This window comes from Dermacentor albipictus, chromosome 1, assembly GCF_038994185.2.
Source record: "Dermacentor albipictus isolate Rhodes 1998 colony chromosome 1, USDA_Dalb.pri_finalv2, whole genome shotgun sequence".
In the NCBI taxonomy this organism is placed as follows: domain Eukaryota; kingdom Metazoa; phylum Arthropoda; class Arachnida; order Ixodida; family Ixodidae; genus Dermacentor; species Dermacentor albipictus.
Genome location: NC_091821.1, coordinates 354,307,445 through 354,329,482, shown reverse-complemented (window position 1 = coordinate 354,329,482; position 22,038 = coordinate 354,307,445). Strand labels below are relative to the sequence as shown.

The following is a 22,038-nucleotide window of genomic DNA, read 5'->3' as shown; positions in this document are numbered from 1 at the left end:
GCCGGCGTCTGCCGACAGCGATAAGGGAAAGCGTTCCGTCTACTCGAGTTCTGTGTCCGCGTTGGCAAAGCAGCCCCACCATACATATTCGCTCGCCATGGGATTCGGGCCGCGGACGGAGGCAGCGACGATGACCTCCCAGGACCCCGTGCCCTTGATCTCAGTGGAAAGCTACCTGCAGGAGTCGCGAGGGAAGGATTCGCCTTCTAGACCCAAGAGAGCCCCGGAGGAACTGCGCGGGCTTCTGAGTGATGTCGTGTATGTGTCCTCCATGTACCAGATCTGCTTCACTGACGTTGAGTGTCACTCATCTGACGAAGAAGGTGGGGAAGAATTCGAGGAGGTGAGTGGACTGCGCGTGATCTGCGCAGCTAAAGCGGTTTCGTTGAATGGTTCCCATCACTTTGTTTTCTTGTTTTAGTAAATAAGTAGGTCCAGAGCAGATATCCCATCAGGCCGCATTGTCGCACTGCATAGGTTGCGATATCTTATCAGGGTTCTACCATCATTTCAGGTAGAGTTAAGAAATCCTTACACGAGGATATATATATATATATATATATATATATATATATATATATATATATATATATATATATATATATATATATATATATATATATATATATATATACTGTGCGCATGAAATTTCTATCTTCACAGCTTCAGACAGTGAGTGAAAACAATCAAGAGATACTGCATAATGCATCCCCCTCCCCTCCCTCTCCCAGCTTTATCATTTGTCTTGCGAAACCATCACTCTCGACAATGAATCAGCACGGCGGAGGACAGCTATATAAAGAGAAGTAATGAAAATAGATATCTAGAATGGAGCTTGTCTCATATCGCTGATATAAAGGTAACGTAATTTTCCGAAGTAAAATATGGCAACTAATTAGTACTAGATCGAATACCAGATTTAGGCAGAATGTATTGGGCAATGCCGAATGTCACCTTTAAATAATACGACATTGGCATAATAACGGTGTCGCAGTGGAACTGTTACTCTTTCGCTTAAAGGCTATATACTAAAGAAAATATATTCATCCTGCGGCATTTGCCTGATATGGCATAGCTGAAAAAAACATAAAAGAAAAAAAAGATGTTGCACCTTGTTAAGCTTTGTTTACGATGCAGTGCTTTTATAATATTGCCTTTGTGATCGGCACTTTAATTCCCACGGCAAAACAAACATGTATTATGATTGTAATGTTGTCGCATGCCCCGACGTGGCAGTCGCGCAGAAACCTAGCACCGCTCGTCCCTTCTGCCTTTCAATTTCTTCCAATTAATTTTAGTTTGCGCCTGTTTATTAAGACCACGTTCTTGTCGCCATGCTTCAATCCCTGTCCCGTCGAAGACCTCTCCTAAAGCCATGAGATATGTATGGCTGATGCTTGGTGGGACAAGTGACATCGCTGTCGTGGTACCCTACTAGTATATTTAAATACGAAACATAGCATTGTTGGTACTTAAAGAACGATTATGCTTTGCGTCGCCCTTGTAGTGTGTCGATAGTAATAGTGGGTGACCGAATCTGCGGACATAACGCTTCATTCAAATTTCGCGGCACCCGCGCCCCTTTTCATCTTTGCAGGTTATCCATAGATGGCGGGAGATGTTTCATGGTTTGGAAGGCTTCCGCCCATGCGCGGAACCGTTTTTACAGGTTTCTTTTGTTCGCGGATAACTCAAATAACTTTCCCTACACCTTGCTTATAGCGTGTTCGTAGCAGATACCGCAGCCGCACGTGAACTACGTAAACTATTGTTTTATGCGAGCCCACTGTTTGTGAAGTAATCTCGAGTTTACCGACTGTATCGTATGTCCGTACAATGCGTCGTCGGGCTACCAAGACATCCCATCAAGAGAAACGCCCGAGTAGAATGACTTCGACAAGTTGACGCCCACTTGTCAAAAACTGTGACCTTTTGACCCACCACCACGGCTTCAATCTCTGTGTTTCCGTGATCCGCTTCTCGACTCCTATCTTCAAGCTCACCCGCTGCAGCTCACAGGAAGAAATGCATCGAAGTGTCTGGCGAGCAGGCGCGGCGGGACTTCGTGCGAATACCTGATCCCACGCATCCCGGTGGCGTCGTGTTTCGACACTGCTGTCCCCCGCCTTTGATCGTGTACGGCGTGCGTCTGGTCGAGATCCAAGTTTCGCTTCTTGCTTGGAGACGTGTTGCATTTTTGCTGTTGTACTTATACCGCCCAGCGAAAAGACAAGCGATGAAGAGCGTTTTTGGCGGCGTTTGGAACAAAATCGAATCCGGCAGGTCCTTTTTGCCGGCGAGCATGCGATACGACGTGATACGCCAGCAGGACTTCGGCGGCGTTGGCTTAAGTTCGAGGACTCACGAGGTGGATCCTCCCTCCAACTGTGCTTATTCCGACGAAGATGACTCTTCGGAAGAAGAGTGGCAAGAGCCGGCTCGGACGGAAGCGAGCAAAGCTCGGAACGAAGACGACTGGAATTTCTTCGACAACATCGTGCAGCTACTCGGCGATGCCGACTCCGTCGAGGTAACACGAAATGATTCGTTATGGAAGAAGTTTTATTTGCGTATCTGAGGAAGGCTGTAATGAGTAGGTGCTAAATACAAGCGGTTCTGGTCTTTTCCTTCATTTCTTTCCTTCCTTCATTTAAGCTTTTTTTTTTTTGAGCAACTAACCGCAGGTAACATGTGGGTTCCTTTTTCATGTGTACTGAAAGATGCGCTTATTGCTCTAATGAATTGAATATCAGAGTTATCGAGCTGTATTTTTTCTCCGTCAAATGAAGAGCTAATATATTTGATGATTCACCACAGACCAAAGAAACCCACAATCACTTCTAGCGTTTGTCGCTGCCACTCGGTAGTGCTCATAACTTCATATCTTGTCTTGTCTGTACATGCAGCTGCAGTACTGCCTTGCTCTGCAACCGCATGCTTAGTAACTTTACAGCAGAGAATATTGCTACAGTAGGTATGCTATTTAACACCAGTGTGTAGTATACAGCGATAAAAAAATTTTCAGATAAAGATTGGATGCAATTTACTTTGAGCAAATTACGTTTGCATTACTATACTATTATTTAATGCAAAACTACAGCTATTGACATGAACTTACCAACTGTCAAACATAACAGGAGTCTAGGCTAAAAGACATGGGTTCCTTATTTTATTAGAGTCAGCCACTTCTACCGTCTTGCAGTTGTATATAGGAGTCCACCTGGAAGTCATCTTTCTCAGCTCCACTGCTGCTGTAGGTGGCACCATTATACTCGACAGAATTTTATTAAATGTGTGCCAATCAGTGCTATCAATCTTGCCACCATAGGTTCGTTTCAGCTTATTTATATTCTATTGCCACTTGGCAACGTATTGCCTTATGCAGCACGATGTCAGGTAAAAAAGAATCAAAGCATTCATAATCAATGCAGTGCTTTCTGCCATATTATCATGATTATGTGTACAGACATAAATGTAGCAGCACATTAGGGTTATGACAGGAAGTCATATAGTTAAGAGACATCTCATACATTCCGTGGCACATGGCGGAGCTAGGGTATGAGAGGGACGAAGGTGATGGAAATGGTGCGCCAAACTGTGCCGCGAGGGAAATGCTGCTAAATGCTGTGCCAAATTGTGGTTTATCGTATGTATTGCATCACTCCTGCACCGAGATGCACATTCTCTGAATATTTGAGCAGACAAAAGAAGACATAGAAAAAAAGAAAGAACTTGTTGAACTTTGTTGGTTCTGAAGTACATGAGCATACCTCAGGCAGGGTCCAGGGCCCGCCTTCCCTTTCTGTATTCACCAGTGTGTATGGAGAATGGGGCAGTGCCGTGGGGAAGTCCGAATAATCAGAGCAGGTGCAAAACATCAATCAGCAACGGTCATATAGCAATAAGGCAGATACATTGGCTAGTTGGCAGAAATAGGCTCCCCCCCCCTTTGTTTTTTTCGCATTTGCTAATGCCTATTTGTCATGTGTGCACTTCCATGGCACAGGGTTTCTCTCTACTACAAGTGCTAGATATTTGCGGTTGCTTTGTGATGCATTAGTGGTGTCTACACGCCTTTGATTAGTTTTTTACATCTGCTGTGCATAGTTTAAAAATAATTATTTTATATAATTATGCTGACGCACAACTGTGAGGGCACAGCTGCTCAATGCACATTTGTATATGGCTCATCTTGTTAAGACTAGACAGCCTGGAGATCGAAAAAAAAGAAAGTGATAATGGGACAAGGAAATAGGCACGGACGCACAGACTACACAACACAGATGCTATTCCATCTATGATCTACGCCTGTGAGGCCAACAAAAATAGTGTCCTTGAATTGGGCGACTGTTCATATCAACTTGTGAGCATGAGTTTAGGCAGATAAAATGCTTTAACTCATGAAATGTACTGCTGATGAAAGGGATAACGAAGCCAATGGCAGCTTTGGAGGAATGAAGTTTTTGTTGGTGCTCGGCATGTACTGCCACCCAGCCAGATTATCGCATTTGAATCGCTGAGCATTGTACACACAAGAAAAAAAGAGCACATGGTGTGTTCATCAAAGTGCACGTGCACAGTATGTGCACCTTGTCATACAGTGGTGAACACTGCTGAAGTGCAATGGGAGAACTTCCTATAGTAATGCTTCTCAAACATTTGACCCACACAAAACTGCTTGTGCTGGGTCATTCAGGGACACACTTGAGTCCCAAGGTTTACTGTCAATGTGAAATAGGTGTTGTAGTTGCTGGCATATGCCTTGGGATTCTGACTTCACCCTCAGACATGCTGCACTTCTGTGCTGACAAAATTGAACAGGCAGTGAAGACCTCCCATCTCTTGTTCTCTATTTGTTTTATGGAGTCCCCTTGATGTTGTCCTGGCTCCGGCCCTGGTTGTGGTGTGTTGAAGATGAGAGTGCTGTCATCTGTTTTAATTAAACAACTGTAGGAAATCCTGTTTCTTGTTTTGATTTCATCTGAATCAATTTACAGAATGCAGCTCGAGATGTGTTGTTGCATTCACTTTGTCCAGCTTTTTCCTGATTGTTTCATGTGATGCTCATTTCTTCCGTATGTTTCCTACTGTCAGCTCAAGTACCTGCACCATCTCTCTTTTTCGCAGAGACGCAATGACCGTGAGGCGATTCGACAGAAGTTGGCCATGGACACAGATGTGGAGGAGTCCTTTGGTATTGAGCGCGCCAATCGCAAACCAAGTCTTGCTGTGAGGCTACAAGAAAGCAAGAACCTGCAGATCTGCTTCATGAACGAAACTGCTGCCGAACTGGACTCCTTAGAGCTAGCTGGGGCCACTGCACAGTCCCAGGAAGACAGCAGCACTCAACAGGCCACAAGTCAGCAAGGGAATGCCAACACTTCTTCTGTCGGGCTCCCTAATGGACTTCTGAATGCAAGCTCTGACGTCTCTCTGCTGCAGGTCCGTGGCCAAATAAGTTTTATATGTTGTTATGTACTTGATTTGGATGAGCCTTATACCTTAGGCAACAATTTAACTCACTGCCTACATTTTCCCTGAAAAACTGCTTCCTTAAGTTGATGGTACCTAATCCTTTCAGGCACAAATGAATTCTATCAGCTGAAAATTTATGAAGTACACACAGCACCAGAACATAATGAAAATCAAATTTTTCAACATGCTTTGCAGTGACTGCCAATCTGAATTTCACAGCTGAACTCTGAAAATTGTTTCAAGTGTAAGAACAAAATCCACTATGTTGCATGCAATGCACATTTGACTCCCATTAATTCGACTCTTGTGGGACTGCGAAATTGGGTAAAATTATCCGAAAGGTTGCATTAACAAAAGGTCACGAAATGAACCAATTCAAATAATTTTTATTGCTTGGAGTAGTCTGTAACGCATTTTTGCTTTTTGGCCTTGAGGCAAGACCTAACCAGCATGCGGCGAAGAGCACCCAAGAACTCCATTCACGTGCCTTCGGGCCCTTGCACCCTTGGCATGACGCTGCACAAAACAAATGGGAATGGGTGACTTCATGGGTAGAAGTGTCAGCCACTAAAGGATAAAAATTAAGCAGGTTCTCGCCTACAGAAGCAGTTGCACTGCCTTTATTGTATTTTCAGCAATGGCTGCATGCAGGCAGGGACACCAGTGAGGGTCGAAATAATTGAAGTGGCATGATTCCGTGTTCAAACTAAACAAGTTTTTTTTTCTCTAGCAATGCACGGTTTCTTGCTGGGACGTTTCAGTGCATTCAAATTAAGCAAAAAGTTGAAATACGTGAGGTCGAATTAACAGGAGTCAACTGTCCTTGGAAAACACCCAGTAATCTCAGGAACTTGTCTGATAGGAATCATTACTTTCACAAGCATCAAAAGACAAGAACTAATTATAAGACCACACACCGGCATTGCTAACTAGTGCACAGGTATTCCACCACTTTCTTCTAATGTGTTTCACACTTAGATGATGTTACAACACAAGCCTAATTAGAAGTGTGTTAAGACGTATGCAATGCATTTAGAAATGTCAGTATCTTCGGCGCTTGTAATTTAAAGGGCTAACTTGGTGTCTGCAATTAGACTAAAACGTTTTCATCTGCAAATACTGCCAACGTGCCTTCGTGTAAAGAATGAGGGCACATACTGTTTCAGAAGCATTGATGTACAAAAAACATCGCCAGGTTCACACGAACCCGTTAATGATGCATAATTCTACTAGTTGTTGTAACCTGAGGCAGTGCAAATCTTAATTAGGCTAAAAAATATGATGGTCATTATGCAGTTGATTATGTATGTAATAAGTGGATTGTACTGTACTATTGGTGCAGCCATTCCATCTAGTAATATTGTGCATGTTGCAGACCAGCACAAAGCCAGCCCAGTGCACCAGCCCTCCCGTCAGGCGGGGCTCACAGGAGGAAGCAGCTCCCAAGCGGCCATCTTTCTTCTTCAACCGGCGCAAGAGCTGGCGTCAAAAGAAGGCTGATGGCAGCGGCGAGGCCAAGAAGGAATCCTCCTCAGAGACCTGGAAGGGCGAGGACTTCGCCACCCGCCAGGCACGGCTTCAGGCTGAAGCAAGAGCAGCGCTGGCGCAAGCCAAGGAGATGGCACGCATGCAGATGGAAGTGGAGCGACAGCAGAAGAAGAAGTCGCCCATTGCCGACATTGTGAGTGCTTCTGTGGAGTTTCATTTATTTATTTGTTTAGTTGCATGCTTTCTGGGCTTTACAGAGAGGAGTAGAAAAAAATACAATAAAAATACAAAATACAGATACCCATAAAACATTATGGCAAGAACTGAACATTAATGGTGGACTTGAAATCTTGGTTCGTAACAAAGATGATAGACATATCTGTTTCTTTTTTTTCTTTTTGCAATGATAACATCTCTAGGCTCGTGTATGGCATGTAGAGACCTTTCTGGTGAGAGCTTCCTGGGCATCGCCATAATGATCTCTGGGCTGTTGTAAACATGCGTGAACCCTCCTCAAAAGCACTGCAGAAGCTACAGCACAAGGATTTGTTTTACTTTCACATGCTGTCCTTGTAATTGTGGCTGCTAATGAACTGACTTTTCCTAAGCTTTTAATGCACAGTTTCGCCATGTTTAGTGTATGGAACATATCACAATGAAAAAAAAAATATAAAGAATCAGAGGAAATGGGTGCAAACACTGTGGCTTATAAGTCTTTTTAAAATGTCTCAAGATTCTTGAGGAAGGAATATGATGGTCGATATGCACACCATTCAAAACATCATGCCTGTTTCAGTTATTTGGCAGAAACAAAGCCTTTGTACTCGCGTACAACAGTCCAGAGAGAAGAATGTTGTTTCTCCTCTTGATGAAGAAGTCTATAGCATTGAAGACTTGTGGGAGATAGCTGTGCATAAGTCTTTGGCTTATGTGCACACACCTCATAGTCAGTATAGTCTTTGTCAAAACCTCTATTCTGAAACAGATTTGTATATATTTATGGAAACAAGACCTATGCAGTGGAATCTCCTTGCTCTCCACACTCCCCTGTGCAGTGTATTATACTCCCTCCTTAATACCCTGACTTTCAGTCTGATGTGATTAGCAAAGCCTGTTATGCTATTGTGGCACAGGTAGGGCAGAACGCCTGGCGCGGTTATTATTTTACATACTTGCCTCATGTATTGTCCTCCAAGGATCATAAACGTTGGGGCCCCATGCTCAGTTCTCCGATAAAACTGCACAATTAAGTCAGGACCGGTTCTCTCATTATGGCTGCCACTAAAGTGCTTACTATTAGAGAGTGTAAAGTTGTAGGAGCTAAGCATGTGCATAAAATCGGTTATTAACAAGCACATGTTCCTGTGTGCATTTGTATGCACACAGGAAGTGACTGTATGACAGGAAGTGACTAGTGACTCATTTTTTTACACAGTGGCCTTTTTGTACCTTGATTCCTGGAAATGTCCTGCCAAATAACTGAAACAGGCGTGATGTTTTGAATGGGGTGCATTTGGATCATCCTCTTCTTTCCTCAAGAATCTTGAGATTCATCAGCCACAGTGTTTGCATCCATTTCCTCCGATTCATTCATAAAATTTTTTTCATTGTGATATCTTCCATGCACTAAACATGGCAAAACTGTGCATTAAAAGCTTAGGAAAAGTTCATTAGCAGCCACAATTACAAGGGCAGCATGCGAAAGTCAAGCAAATCCTTTTCGCTGTCACAGCCAAATGGTAGCGCTGACTGTGACTGAAACATGTTTATGACAATGGCATCAATGCACATCGCTGCTGTGTCAATGCGACATGCAGTCATGTGTGTCAACATATCTACCATAACCATATGTCCCTATTAGGGTCAGTGGTTATGTGTCTAGCTGTGCTGCTCTATGTGTCCTTGTCTCTACAAGTGCTAAACCCTTGGGTACAGCATTAGCACCTGAAAGTGTGGGCAGCCGCATTTGTAGTTGCAAACATAGGTGCCTCTGACATATGTTGCCAGCGCTCGTCTTCATCATTCATTCAGTCCCTTGTCCTTGTATGCGCTGCAAGTGATGTTTGAAACAATGGAATACCAACTAGCCCATACCCAAACCTTGCGCCAGTAAGGAGTTGTCTATTTCACATTAAATTTTCTTATTGCATCATTTTCTCCATTGAAAAGTAAATAATAGAGATTGAGAAATGTGGTGCTGTAACTACACACTCTCCTTCACTTTGCTTTGTTTAACAGGTGGAAGACTGCATAATTCTACACATAGAAACTTATGTTGAATTCCAATGGCAGATCCAGATCGTTTTTCTGCTCTGTATGGAGCAATCCTATTCCAATGGCAGAATGGGAGCATGAGCTGTGTGTTCCAATGGCAGATTGGGACCAGCCGCTAATCCCGGATTGCTCCGTGGAGCAAAAATATTTGCTCCGCCGAAATCGGCAGATTTGACCGGAAGTCCTCGTGACGTATTTCCTTCACCCGCCTCTGCTTCCTGTCATGGTCGCCTGTTTCCGGTCGCAGGCAGCTACGGACATGGGGAAACGTGGACGCCGCTTCGCGCCGTGCAATTTTGTTCGCGCTCCTAGACAGCTCCGACTCAGACAGTACGATTTCCAAGTCGAGTGATGATTCTACTGACACGGACAGTGAAATGGGGTGGTGGGTTGCACCTCCAAGCGCTTGTTTAGCGCCCTCTCACTTGATTTTCCTGTACTAAGTGCCCCCGCAGGAGCGCACGCATTCCCTTTGCAGATATGGTGTGAGCAGATGAGAGCGATCTCAGTCGGAGTGACGCGCTCCGTTCGTGATCCAGCCGAGCGCTCGCGATCTACCATTGGAATTCAACATTATATGCAGTGGCTTGCTTCTATAAAATGGCAGTGTGCTCAATCTTTGATAGGGGCCAAGTTCATCCTTACTGCTTCTGTTGCATACTAGTGTCATGTGTTTCTGTGTACATTGGCACCAGTGCCTGGCAAGCCCCATGGAGCTGAGTTGTATCCGAGTTTCATCATCATCATCATCATCATGTTTTATGTCCACTGCAGGATGAATGTCTCTCCCTGCGATCTCCAATTACCCCTGCACCAACAAATTCCAACTAGTGACCGCGAATTGTGTCTGAGTTTGCACATTTTTATATTCCAGGTTGGCATTTCTTTTCCTGACAGTCGTCACCGTCTAAGCCGACAGATGTTGAATGACATGAATGTGGCACAGCTGCAAGTGATTGTCAATGACCTCCACTCACAAATTGAAAGTGAGTATGCCTTATGTCTTCTATACAAATGGCCAGTTTGAAGTTTTAGCTATGGTCGCATAAGCAAGCCTGTATCTTCTGTGCTTTGGTTGCTAATACCATCACACCCTGAACCAATTAAAAGCTCTCTACATACATTTTGACAACATGAAATTTAGCTGTCACCCGATAATTCGGACTTGACAGGGATCATTTTTAAGTCTGAATTGTCGGTTGGCTGAAGTGTTGTGTTCAGCAGGTAATTGGCGTCTTCATTCTGCAAGTGGCTAAAAAAAGGTGCTGTATACTCAGATAATAACCTATTGGGTATTTAATAACCCAGATACTTTCACTTTCACATTACTATTGTCAGGTGCATCGGCGGCTTTGAGCGATGGCATGCTTGGCTAAACGATAAGCGTGCTGTCCTATCACAATGTCACACAAATACTAGTCACGCAAATACTGAATAGGAACGGAGCACTGCACAAATATACAACAGGAAGAAGAGAGCAGAGAACTCAAGCTCTGTACTTGCAAAGTATACCAACTTGCCGAATCACCGCGTTTACTAGACTAGTCACGCAATGCCTTGCGAAAGTGAAACTATCTTCGAAGGATATCGTCCTAGAACACTGCCCTAGTTTGTCAATGCATACACTGCATGCACATACACTTGCCTGTGACCTTGTCAGTCCGTATCTCAACCATTACCACACTGTCAGGACAATAGGCCAAATTAAGCCAATGCATACACTGAATATCCACTTCCTGACAACGCAACAGAAGTTGACCGATGTGTGATGCCTGAATGATCGCAGGTTTCTTTGCAGCAGTCATTATCCTGTGCTTCCTTCATGTAATCAGTGTGCCTTCATCGGCGCAGACATAGAGGGGGCATTAGGAACTACTTAAAACTGCTTAATTAAGTGGCTTGGGACCGTTCAACAATTTAATGAACAAGTGCTGGACTCCCTAAACTCGCATGACAAACCATAAATGTAGCTTTAACTTTTTTTTAAACTTAATGGCTTAGCTTGACTGGCGATTTTGACATGTATGGTGACTATAAATCAACCAGGCTTCACTTGTTTCGGTTTCAAGGAGGCATCAGGGACAGAGCCGATGACCATGCCAGTGATGCTATCAAAATGAAACTAGTATTTCTGCTCAACTCAGTGGTCAAATTAGCATGCGGTTGTGTAGGTGCTGTCCGATTTTGGTCACCCTTATACATTAAGTCTGTGGGATAAGTGCAGTGCTGCAAAGCGGTCTTACTAATTGATCACATCAGAATTATCAGTGTGCCACTTATCACCTGGTGACTGCCAGCAAGTGCTCATGCATTTCTGCGCAATGAAAAGCTTGCCAGTTCCTAAGTTTACGCTCTATGTGACATCTGCGGTTAAGAGGTTGTTCGACATCCGCTGCCATGGCTGTGAACGGCACCAGCCAACACTCCCAGGTCTAATCTTGTACACGTAGACAAATACCCAAGAAAGTGGACAATAGGATAACCACCACGGTAGCTTAGTTGAAAAAACACTGCATGTATAATGCTAATATGATGGGCTCCAATTTGCCTCAAGTTGTATTTTATCCACTTTCATTTTCCTTTTACTTATTATTTCTACAGAAACCACACTGTGCGTTGGGCTGCTGAGCACGAGGTCAAAGGATCGAATCCCGGCCGTGGCGGCCGCATTTCGATGGGGGCGAAATGCAAAAACACCCATGTGCTTAGATTTAGGCGCATGTTAAAGAACCCCAGGTGGTCAAAATTTCCGGAGTCCTCCACTATGGCGCGCCTCATAATCAGAAAGTGGTTTTGACACGTAAAACCCCATAATCTAATTTCTTTTTAAACCACACTGTGCAGGCTACATATAATACACACATACGCAACACACATTTACGTATCGACAGGCACACAACCACCCATATGTGCAAAATGCGGAGAACAACTTGCAGTCCAGTACATCTTAATTGAATGCCCAAGACTTCACCAAGCAAGAGTACAGCATTTTCAAGAACTTTACGCACATAATATACCACCTCACCTTGCATTATTTTTATCCCATGACCCTAGTTAAGTGCCAGCAGAGTTTTTCAGTACCTCGCCAATGCCCATTTTTTAAACAATGTGTACTACAACCCAAACCGCCATGCTCCATCACAAAACGTGAGGAGCCAGAGGCATTGCATGCCTCGAGGTCTTGCACCTTTTCGCATGGTGAAAGTACTTTGCTGATGGCTTCGAGGCAAAATTTATCGCTAATAATCACTGAAAACTATAAGTAATCTGCATAACACATACATAGCATATAACATATAACAAGTGATCGCTCATAGTCACTGAAATCTCTAACTCGCCCACGGTTGAGATACTTGATATAATATTAACAGCATTGTTTAACTAGGCGTATTATATCTTTGTCACTAGGAAATATTTGCTCCTTTATATAGCACACTTCAACATGCTTACGATTATGGTCTGATTCTTGTATTTATATTATAAATCGTTGAATATATCCATAGACTTGGTGCCCTTTGGCCGGAGATGCCCTTGTGCCATTAAAACCCGTAAATTATTCTACTGTTCAATTAAGCATAACAATTAATTTTTTCTATTATCTCTCCAATTTCATTGTCTGTTTGTTTATGTGGTTGTGACTAGAAAAAAACTCAGTTAATTCTAATGACAGAGAATATGAACTAGGCAGGTGTGTAATCATTTCCAAAATGAGTAAGTCTATGGCATAACTCTTGGCGATTGCGTTGATGTAGACCACTATGCACTGCATCTCACTAAGATTGCTGACCTGCTAGCTTTCACCCGTATTAAGCTACATGCTGTCAACACTTTTGGGATTTGAGCAGGGGTGCCACTTTCATACTTGGCAAACTCATGTAAATTGTGGTTTGGGCATACTGAAGAAGCTTGCATACCGATGTGCTTCACTGCTTCCTGTTTTCATACCTTGACTAAATATCTAGTTTCATTAACTGGGCTGATTTCATTCGCGAATGAAGTCGCAGTACTGTACAGCCAGAAACATTGGTCTGAAGCCACCCCTGATGTAGCTTTGTATGCATTTACTGCAGTTATGATCTGTTGATTTGCACTTTACACAGTAGTTTGCATTAGATGAAATCACTCTAGTTTTGGATTCTGTTCTAGCAATCTGCTGGCCTTCTGGAGTTTGAATAAATGAGGTCGAGCTGTCAAAAACAGGATTAAACAGAGTTTATTGCAGCTGACCCCTTTGCTTGCCTCTGATTTTCGCAGAGCAATCAGTATTCCTGATGATGATGGTTGCCAGAGCTACAATTTGTGTCGACCTGGCAAGGTGGCTCAGTATCTATGGCACTGTACTCCTGAGCACGAGGCTGGGGGTTTGATTCCCAGCCACAGCCACTGCATTTCGTTGGGGGCAAAATGCAAAAATGCTTGTGTACTTATATTTAGGTGTACATTTAAGAACCCCAGCTGGTCAAAATTAATCCAGTCTCTCACCGTGGCCTGCTTCATAACATTATCGTGCTTTTGCCATGTAAAACCCTACAATAAAATTTTTTCAAGGTGCATTCATCTTCATTTGTATAATCTACAACATGAATGCACCTGTAAATTATCATACCATATGTCTAACTCCCGCGTGTGTATTGTGTATTCCTCCTTCAACATTAGAGGTTTGAAATACAAACCCCAATGCCCCTGCCCCATTAACTTTTTTTTTTTTTGAAGTATATGTGCCTTGCTTGAGCAGAATACGACGTTGGGCTTGTTGGTTCATGCTTGAAATTGGTTCTGGTGCAGCAGGTATAGTTTAGTTTACCTAGTTTAGTTTTGCTGTTGTAGTTTAGTTTCGCTTAGTTTTGCTGCACCAGAAACACATTTGATGCCTTGCTTGAGTTTTCTATTCCTTCTCACTCCAGTGCTCTGAGGCCTTAGCAAGTGTGATTCGAGCGCCCCTGTCATTCGTTTTCTCCAAAATACCATAGTTGTGTCTATTAACAAGCTTCTATTTATGTGGTCTTGTAGTACCTGGTTTTCCTTGAGAAAACTGTTCTCTACAATATACAATATTTGATATCATATAAGAGAAAGAAGTATTTCAATAAATGGATATCATATCACCTTTAATTTCCGAAAGAAGCACCTTTTTTGCTTGGAGCTGCATGTTTGGAGCTGCCTGCAGTATTGTGATGGCAACTGGCATGACACCGGCTGCCCCCCCCCCCCTCTTTTTTAAAAAATTTTTATCAGATTATCAGTGTAATGCTAGAAAAATGCAAGTAATCACTCTTTTTTTGTTTTTTATTGTTCACAGGCCACAATGAAGATCTGGTCAAGTTTTTGCTGGAGAGAGATGACCTTCACATGGAGCAGGACTCCATGCTCGTTGATATTGAAGACATGACACGATACCTGTGAGTGGATGCCTTATTTACATTAAGGATGTTGTGTCTCCTGATAACTTCTGCTCTTAAAACCTTTGTGAACTATATAGATATTGTACACCATGTAGTTAGTGTAGGGGTTTGCAAACATGAATATGAATTCAAATATGAATTGATAGTCTTTACTATTAAATTTGTATTCGATTAGAATACGCACTGTTTGAAATGGTCAAATATTCGTTCTGTTCGAATAATCAGGCATAACAGTTCTCTCAGTATATATCAAGAAAAACTGATACAAGTTGAGCCTAGTTTTAATTATTTTTCTGCATCATACCTACGGTTGTTGCATAGATTAACCAGCTTCCAGGGCAATGCATGGAGGTGATCGGTTGCCTACAGTAGTTTACAGTTATTAAATAAGCATGTCTCTCCTTAGGTTTCCTATGAATTTGCTGTCTTGATTTTTGCAAAGCAATTTACTATTCGGCGAATGTCACCATGTTTGGGTTCCAATAAAGTGATGTGTGATGCTGTAGTAATGCACTTAGCTCCTTCAACAAGAAGTGTACGACTACGTGCATATTCCATACTAACATATTGTTCACATGCTTCATTACTGTCATTGTCATGGTGTGCCAGATATGGTCACCTTTCTTTTGCTTCTCATTTACAACATTCTCAGTCCAGCTAAAATCCAGTTGATACTGCCATTAGATGTCAAATAATGCAAATAGGCCTTTTGTTGCTAAATAGACCCCGCACAACTTTTGTGTTCCACTTTGTTGAGAAATTGTAAGTATATAGTATTCAATTCATTATCTAAAAGTTTTTTTTATCCTAATATTTGTAGTTGCTTAAACAGAAAAATTAGCTGTTTTTAACCCCCCTATGAGTGTGGCACAGCAAAAAGGACTGATTTTTCATGCAACCTTGTCCTTACAAAGTAAAAATTAAAGGTAAATTACAATGTCCACGCTTGCAGTGTCACCATTCAGGGGTGTCACTTTCAATGCAAAATAGGTGGCTGAACCACTAATAAAAGATGCTCTGAAAGGAAATTCTGGGTGTGGAAACTTCTTGTGAGCAACTTTTTCACATTGCTTAATTGTGACCAATCGTGACAGAATGGGCAGCCAAAGCTTGGTCGCACAAATGAATGCCTGCTGCTACAGCAGTGCATCCCTATGGATGTTATGCTGTGTTAAGATAATACACCGAAAGCTGTCTACTGAGAATACCACTTTAGGTAATGGAAGATATGCACCATAAATGCAAATATAATGCAGCTTCTTGGCATAGTTTCCTTTGCTTACAGTGCTTATGACGGTCAAATGAAATTTGCTAAGATTCATAGCATTAAAAAAACGTAATTGCTTAGATGAGCTGCACACTGTTTGGCTGTGTATTTTGTGGACAGAATTTTCAAGAATGGTTATTCATATTGTGAGCATTGGAGTTGGTTATTTATATTGACCTGCATAACTGCAGTTTCTTAAATCTTAGTCGACTTTAGCATAGCATCATACACAGGGCTGAATATGCATGTCGCAGGTTCCACCTGACATCTAGTACACTTTGACATCGGCCCCTTATATCTTATTGCCTCTTAAAGTTAGGTATAAATAAATCCTAAATAAAGGTCGATCGCCACAATGGTGCAGCCTCAACACAGCAGCTACCACCTGGCAGTTTCGACTGCACTTGTTAAAGCTGACAAAGATAAAGGCGCTTTGAAGCATACGAGTGACTTTTGTAGAGGATATGGTGTGAGAGGTTTCTTCACAAGCTTGGGGCTGACCCTGTGGTAATTTGTCTTTCCATACAGAGGAGCCAAGAACATGAGTGCATCTCGTGATGGCTCATCGATGTCCCTCTCTCAACCAGCAAAGACAATCCCATCGAAATAAAGAGACGGACACATACAGCTCTGAAGGATACTGAGAGGCCTGCCTGCATTATTTTCACTGCAATCTGTGTTTTTTACTTAGCAAGCCTCCTTTTCCTCTCTTCTGTTTGTGACTCAAGTAACATGCGGCAGTTGCTGCCACATTAACTGAACTCAAAACTGTGTGTGCAGAGAGCTGGTACTTTTCTGATGTCCTTACTATGTCCAGTTTTGTGTTCGCTGTTTTACATTCACTGTCTTAAACATCGTATGGACGGGGGCAGGTTTATTTTGTTGGCTGTCATGCAGACTGTCAGGTAAAGCCAACAGTGATTGACCAGAGAGTTCGTTATTCAGCATCCTTACTCTTTGTTGCCATTTCTTTTTTTTCCTCCAATGTTAAGGTCACTGTACAACAGTGACAGGCATTAGTCCTTAGTTCTGCATAAACAGCAGTCATTACTCATTTTTTGATTTGGAAGTTTCCAGGTCTCCCACATAACTATTTTGTTGTCTGTTTCCTTTACTTCTTTTTTAAAGGAAGACTTGTAAATTGCTCTCCGCAAGTTCCCAGGGTAGTGTAAGTTAGTGTTATTACATGCTTGGCTACTGTTTTTTTTTTGTGTAATGTACTTTTATGTTACCAGTGTACTGCGAGTTAACGTTTACTACATGCATGTGTGCTTTTTTTCTTATGCAAGAGAATGTGAAAGTGCTTTTTAGTCACTTTTTACAAGTCCTTATTCTCCAGGGCCATTTACTCGCACGGACGTGACCAGGTCACTAGCCTTAAAGGCAGCCGCAACACAAACGTTTTTGATTGAACAGGAGAGATGTGCCATACTAATTCTGTGCCCATGATAAGGACCACTGCTTACAAATGGGGCATGCACTACACCGGGCTCGTTTTCCTGAAGCCCCTCTTTCATCTCTTATTGTACATATATTTGATGTTGTGAAGTGTCCAGTTGTTGCCAGCAGTCCTCAGTGTCAGTAACATTATGCTATGTGCAGTTGTGTAATATGCTCCTTAAAGGGGGACCTGAAACATCTTTGCATGCGATTCACGATCCTTAAGGCACGAATAGAAAGTTCACAAGTTAACTAAAGTAGCTGCTTGAACTTATTGGTGATCCACATGGGCAGTAAACATAATGTGTTGTGGAGGAGGACAAAGAAGCGATGGGAAACACATGAGTTGTGGTTTTGCGCCAAGTTAGTGCTCATCTGCAGCCTCTATGTTTACTGCTGGTACACAGAGGCCTGGCTTAAAGTATAACAAAGGCAGTGTTTGATGTAAAAGGTAATGAAAAGTATGTGTATCGTAGATTGCTGCGCTGCCTCTGTGAAGAAAGAAGCGAGTTATTCCTGATAACTTAACAACTTTTGATTCTTGACAACTTAACATCCACAAAGAGCTTTCGGAGCTCTAAAATATTACATTTTTGCTGAAAGATGTTTCAGGGCCTCTTAACCCATATTGTGGCATATTGTCAAAGGATTGCTTATAATAGTGGACTTTGTTGTATACACTTGATGCCGTGATTTGAGCCACATCATGTGTTCCTTACTTTCTTTATTGCTAGAGCTACTTGGTTCCATGCTTCAAAAACACTTTGTTACGTTATTACATACAGGACGCTTGACGCTTGGAAAGGAAGTGCATCATATAGATAGCATTGTGCAAGCACAACTGTAGATTCCCCATAAAGCAAAGATGAAAGGACATTTGAAAATTTGTTCACATTATATGATCATCAGCTTAGCTCAGTATAATGCATCCCTCAAAAGCTAAGCAAACATTCTTGCGGGGCCAGCTTTTCAGCGAATTCATCTTGGCAGGTTTTGTCTTAAAGCGACATATGTTCAATATCCTCGTGTATAATTCAGCTTGCTGAAAATAGATACAGGTAGCTTGCCTCTGAAAAGTGGCATTAATCTTTTTAGTCTTCACACAGTTTCATGATTTATGCACGCACATTTCATATAAAGTCCTTAAAATCCCTTCCTTGTGGTTCATCTGCGGGACTTGGTTACAAGTGGCTAAGGCTTGATTACTGCTGTGCAGCTGTACTACAAGTTGCGGCAACAAAAAGCTTGCTCAGGCTTCTTTGAAAGTCCCAGTAATTGCTAGCAAAGGACTGTTTTGCTTGTTGCAAACGTTCTAGTGCTTGTTGTGGACAAGCATATTAGAGTGTTTGACCTCTTGACCTATTTGACCTATTAGAGTGTTCAACTTATTTGAAACCGACACAACTGACAGTGTAGTGAGCTTTAATTTTATTTTTGTCTCGTGTTCCATCTATGTTTAAAACACTGCCCTGTTCTACACTGCTCTTGATGCCAGTGGATGTACTAAACATGACTCCGAGACAACTGAAGACTATGTGATCTCCTTCTATAATGGGTTGTTGCTTCTGGTTTACGGCATTTCTTGTAGCGGCACAGTACTCATGGTATACTGCTAGACTTGTTATTTACAGACTTATTCCACGTTTTATCTGGAAGTAGGTGGTGGGCACAGTGTGTTTACTCGCCGTTGTGCTGCACTGAAAGCCAAGCTAGGACATCTAACCGGTGTTGTACAGCACGTATCTTTGGAGTTATCCCATAATATTCAGTGTATTTTAGCGAAGTCCTTGTACAGTACGTATGCTCAGAGTTATTCTGCAAGCTTCAGCAGATTTTACCACATTCGTCATTTGATTTCATAGTGCTCTAAAGTGCCGTGGAAACAGCATTTGCATAATTTGCTGTAAATCGTGTACCATATTTTTCTGCCCTGTTTAGCTGCAGCCCTTAAATGAAAGTCAGGCTTCACGAGTACGAGCAGCTCCTTTGGAAGTGTAGTGGAGTGGTCAAATCACAGCATTATGTTGGAGCATACGAAAAACAGTTGAGTAGCAAGTGTATGCTTTCAAAGCACATGAATTGACATAGTGAATTATTAGGGAAGTATGACTCAGCACAAGGAATTAACATAGTTGCAATCCTTTATCTGCATAAATTTTTATTGTCTTCCTTAATGTTTTGTCTGATTGTAGTTGACACTGTCTGCATATGCACTAAAAGGCAACAAAAGCCAGGTTTCCTTATTTTCAGAAAGAGTGAAGTCACTTTGAGCAACAGTCATTCACAACTTGTGGTACTATCATTTTTGGAATTTGTGCACGAAGTCCTTCTTACACTGTGTTGCAAGTGAATATAGCCTTCATTATGGGAAGCCTCTTGTGTTGCATTTGTGCCAGTACAAAATGCAAGGACACCAGTGCAGTTTAATATGGCGGACTAGTCCTCGCCCACACCTCGTGAGCATCATGGTATTTGTGTTGAGTGCTGCAGATAAAATAGACTTCACAAAAAACAGAAACACAAGCAATTTTAAGTACTCAAGACGGTATGTGCCCATTTACTGTGTCTGTATCTGAACTTTCTACACAAGTGATACAAAGGATTCCACTACCAGCAACTACTAGCGCATGTTAAGTGGGAACATCGCTAACAGGGAGAGCAAAACACACAAAGAGTAGATCGTGTGCGCTCCTTGACCTTTGGACTCCACTGGTCATTGTCAAATAAGCTCCGACAGGATGCTGAAGGGCGTCTACCAGACCCCTGCTTTTATTTTGGCACCCGTGTGCATGTTTAGCAGGTGTACAGAGAAGCAGCCTACTGCAATGATGCTTGAGCCACTTGTGTGTTTGTATGAGGCTTCTCCTCCTGTACCAATGACGTGCTTTCATGTACTCCACACTTCTTAGTGCCATTTGTGAGAGCACAGCCCTGCTGCTTGCGCTGCTGTGTGACACGTCATTTGTACACATTTAATACCTCCTGTACTCAATCCCTATGCTTTGGGATGCTTTCTCATTTTGTGTGCATGCCGAATGTCCTGCTGTGTATGGGTGTGAGCTGCTGTGTGGACAACATAGAAAAGGCCAATTGTCCTACTTGCAAAAAGATGTTACATTAGCCATGAGTTGCATGAGTCAGTGACCACTGTTCAGTTTTGGTGAACATTGTGCTTTTTTTCTTGTCTGCTGCTTTGTTTCCTTGAATGGGCATTGGATCTTTGCATAGCAGATGTGCTTCAGTTTCACGTGCAAGGCCTCTTTGTGCACTCAGCTTGTGGCCTCGTAGGTCTGACCATTGCAGCCTCCTTGATTTATTGACTTCAGCTTTTAGGAAAAGGTGTCGTCTAAGTAACCATGAACAAAACATGGAGCGTGCACTGTTTCTTTGCAGCGTGAAACCAGTGCAGGCTACATAGGTAATTGACATTTGCTGAGCTATTGCAAGTTCTGTGCTTGACGTGCAGCACTTGTCGGTGCAAGTTTAAACTGAACTTGCATTTTTAATATGTTAACATCCTCGACACAATAGTGTTGTGGCATGAAGTCATCAGCAAAGGCAACAGTTATGCCACTCCTTGTTCTGCATTTTGTGAGTTGTTTCAGTGGCATTGTGGGAACGTTCTCCGTGTGCAGTCATTCTGTTCACCTGTACTTGATTTCTATTTATTATTAAGCCAAGTGAGTGGACCACCTGTGGGAGGGTCCATATTCCTTTTGAATGCTCTCATCTGTGTTGTGTGTATATGGCTAGGGCAAAAGAGCAGGAGAGTGTGTACCGCTGGTATATTCTTATGCAGTGATGTATGCCTATGGACAAGAAAGAGCTTTGTTGTGGTGCCCGCCCTATGGCATGTGCACATGTATGGCAGCCTAAAGCTGTGGAATTAATAAACGTACTTTTAATTTAGGACTGAATTGTTTTGGAGCATGTTCTGTTTGCCAAATAAAGGAGTACTGAGACATATTTTCGAAGTTCTAGAAGCTCTACCATGTGCTTCTTGCACGCAAAAGGGTCGCACTTAGTAAGTATGAAGATTGGGAAACACCTGGAAGGTACTTTAATGTGCTGCTAAAGCTGTGACCTTCAACATTAACATGACATCATAACAGAGAGCAATATTTGCTGATGTGTAGCAACAAGGCTAGGTATGATGACGTTGCTGGTAAAAGTAGTAGACAAGAGTGCCAGCACATTTCTTTAGGCTGTGCTTGCCTGTGGCAGCTACAACAACCACAGGAATTCAGCTAATGCACAGAGACATGGCGTGTACACCTCAAGGGTACTGAAACTGGTTTGTGGAATTGAGTAATATGCATATTACTCTAGCTGCTTTGACCCGACCCTGGTCAGTAATTCTCTTGCAGTTTAAGAGGTCTCGGGCCTCCGTTTCACCTTCATCCACCAGTGCTTTGAGAGGAGGCTTGGTAGGGCAGAGAAGGCGCAAGAATGAAAGATGGGTGGCAAAGCCAACTTGAAGTTCTCACACCAGCTTGCTGCATGGATTTTGACAGCAACTTCTTGGGCATAGTTAACAGGGCCTCTATTTGTTTTCATTCTTACTGCATGATGGACTACCTCACAATCTACAGAAGCCAAAGATTCAACTGAGCGAGAATTCTACTGCACCATGTGCAGCCCAAATACAACAAAATAAATAAGTCTGTGACATTTCTGTGACAGTTCCCGCTC

At 42.5% G+C, this 22,038-nt stretch overlaps 1 protein-coding gene across 3 annotated transcripts in view; it reads left to right on the top strand.

The window, feature by feature from the left end:
• Schip1 (Schwannomin interacting protein 1) overlaps positions 1–21,258 on the top strand; it is a 123,266-nt gene extending 102,008 nt beyond the window's left edge. For all 3 annotated transcript variants that reach the window (XM_065452189.2, XM_065452191.2, XM_065452190.2), the window contains 5 exons: positions 5,128–5,442; positions 6,851–7,156; positions 10,112–10,223; positions 14,537–14,636; positions 16,435–21,258. In XM_065452189.2, the coding sequence (XP_065308261.2) occupies positions 5,128–5,442; positions 6,851–7,156; positions 10,112–10,223; positions 14,537–14,636; positions 16,435–16,516 (915 nt within the window). In that variant the 3' untranslated portion in view covers positions 16,517–21,258. The remainder of the gene's footprint in view (positions 1–5,127; positions 5,443–6,850; positions 7,157–10,111; positions 10,224–14,536; positions 14,637–16,434) is intronic.
• Positions 21,259–22,038: the final 780 nt, after the last annotated feature.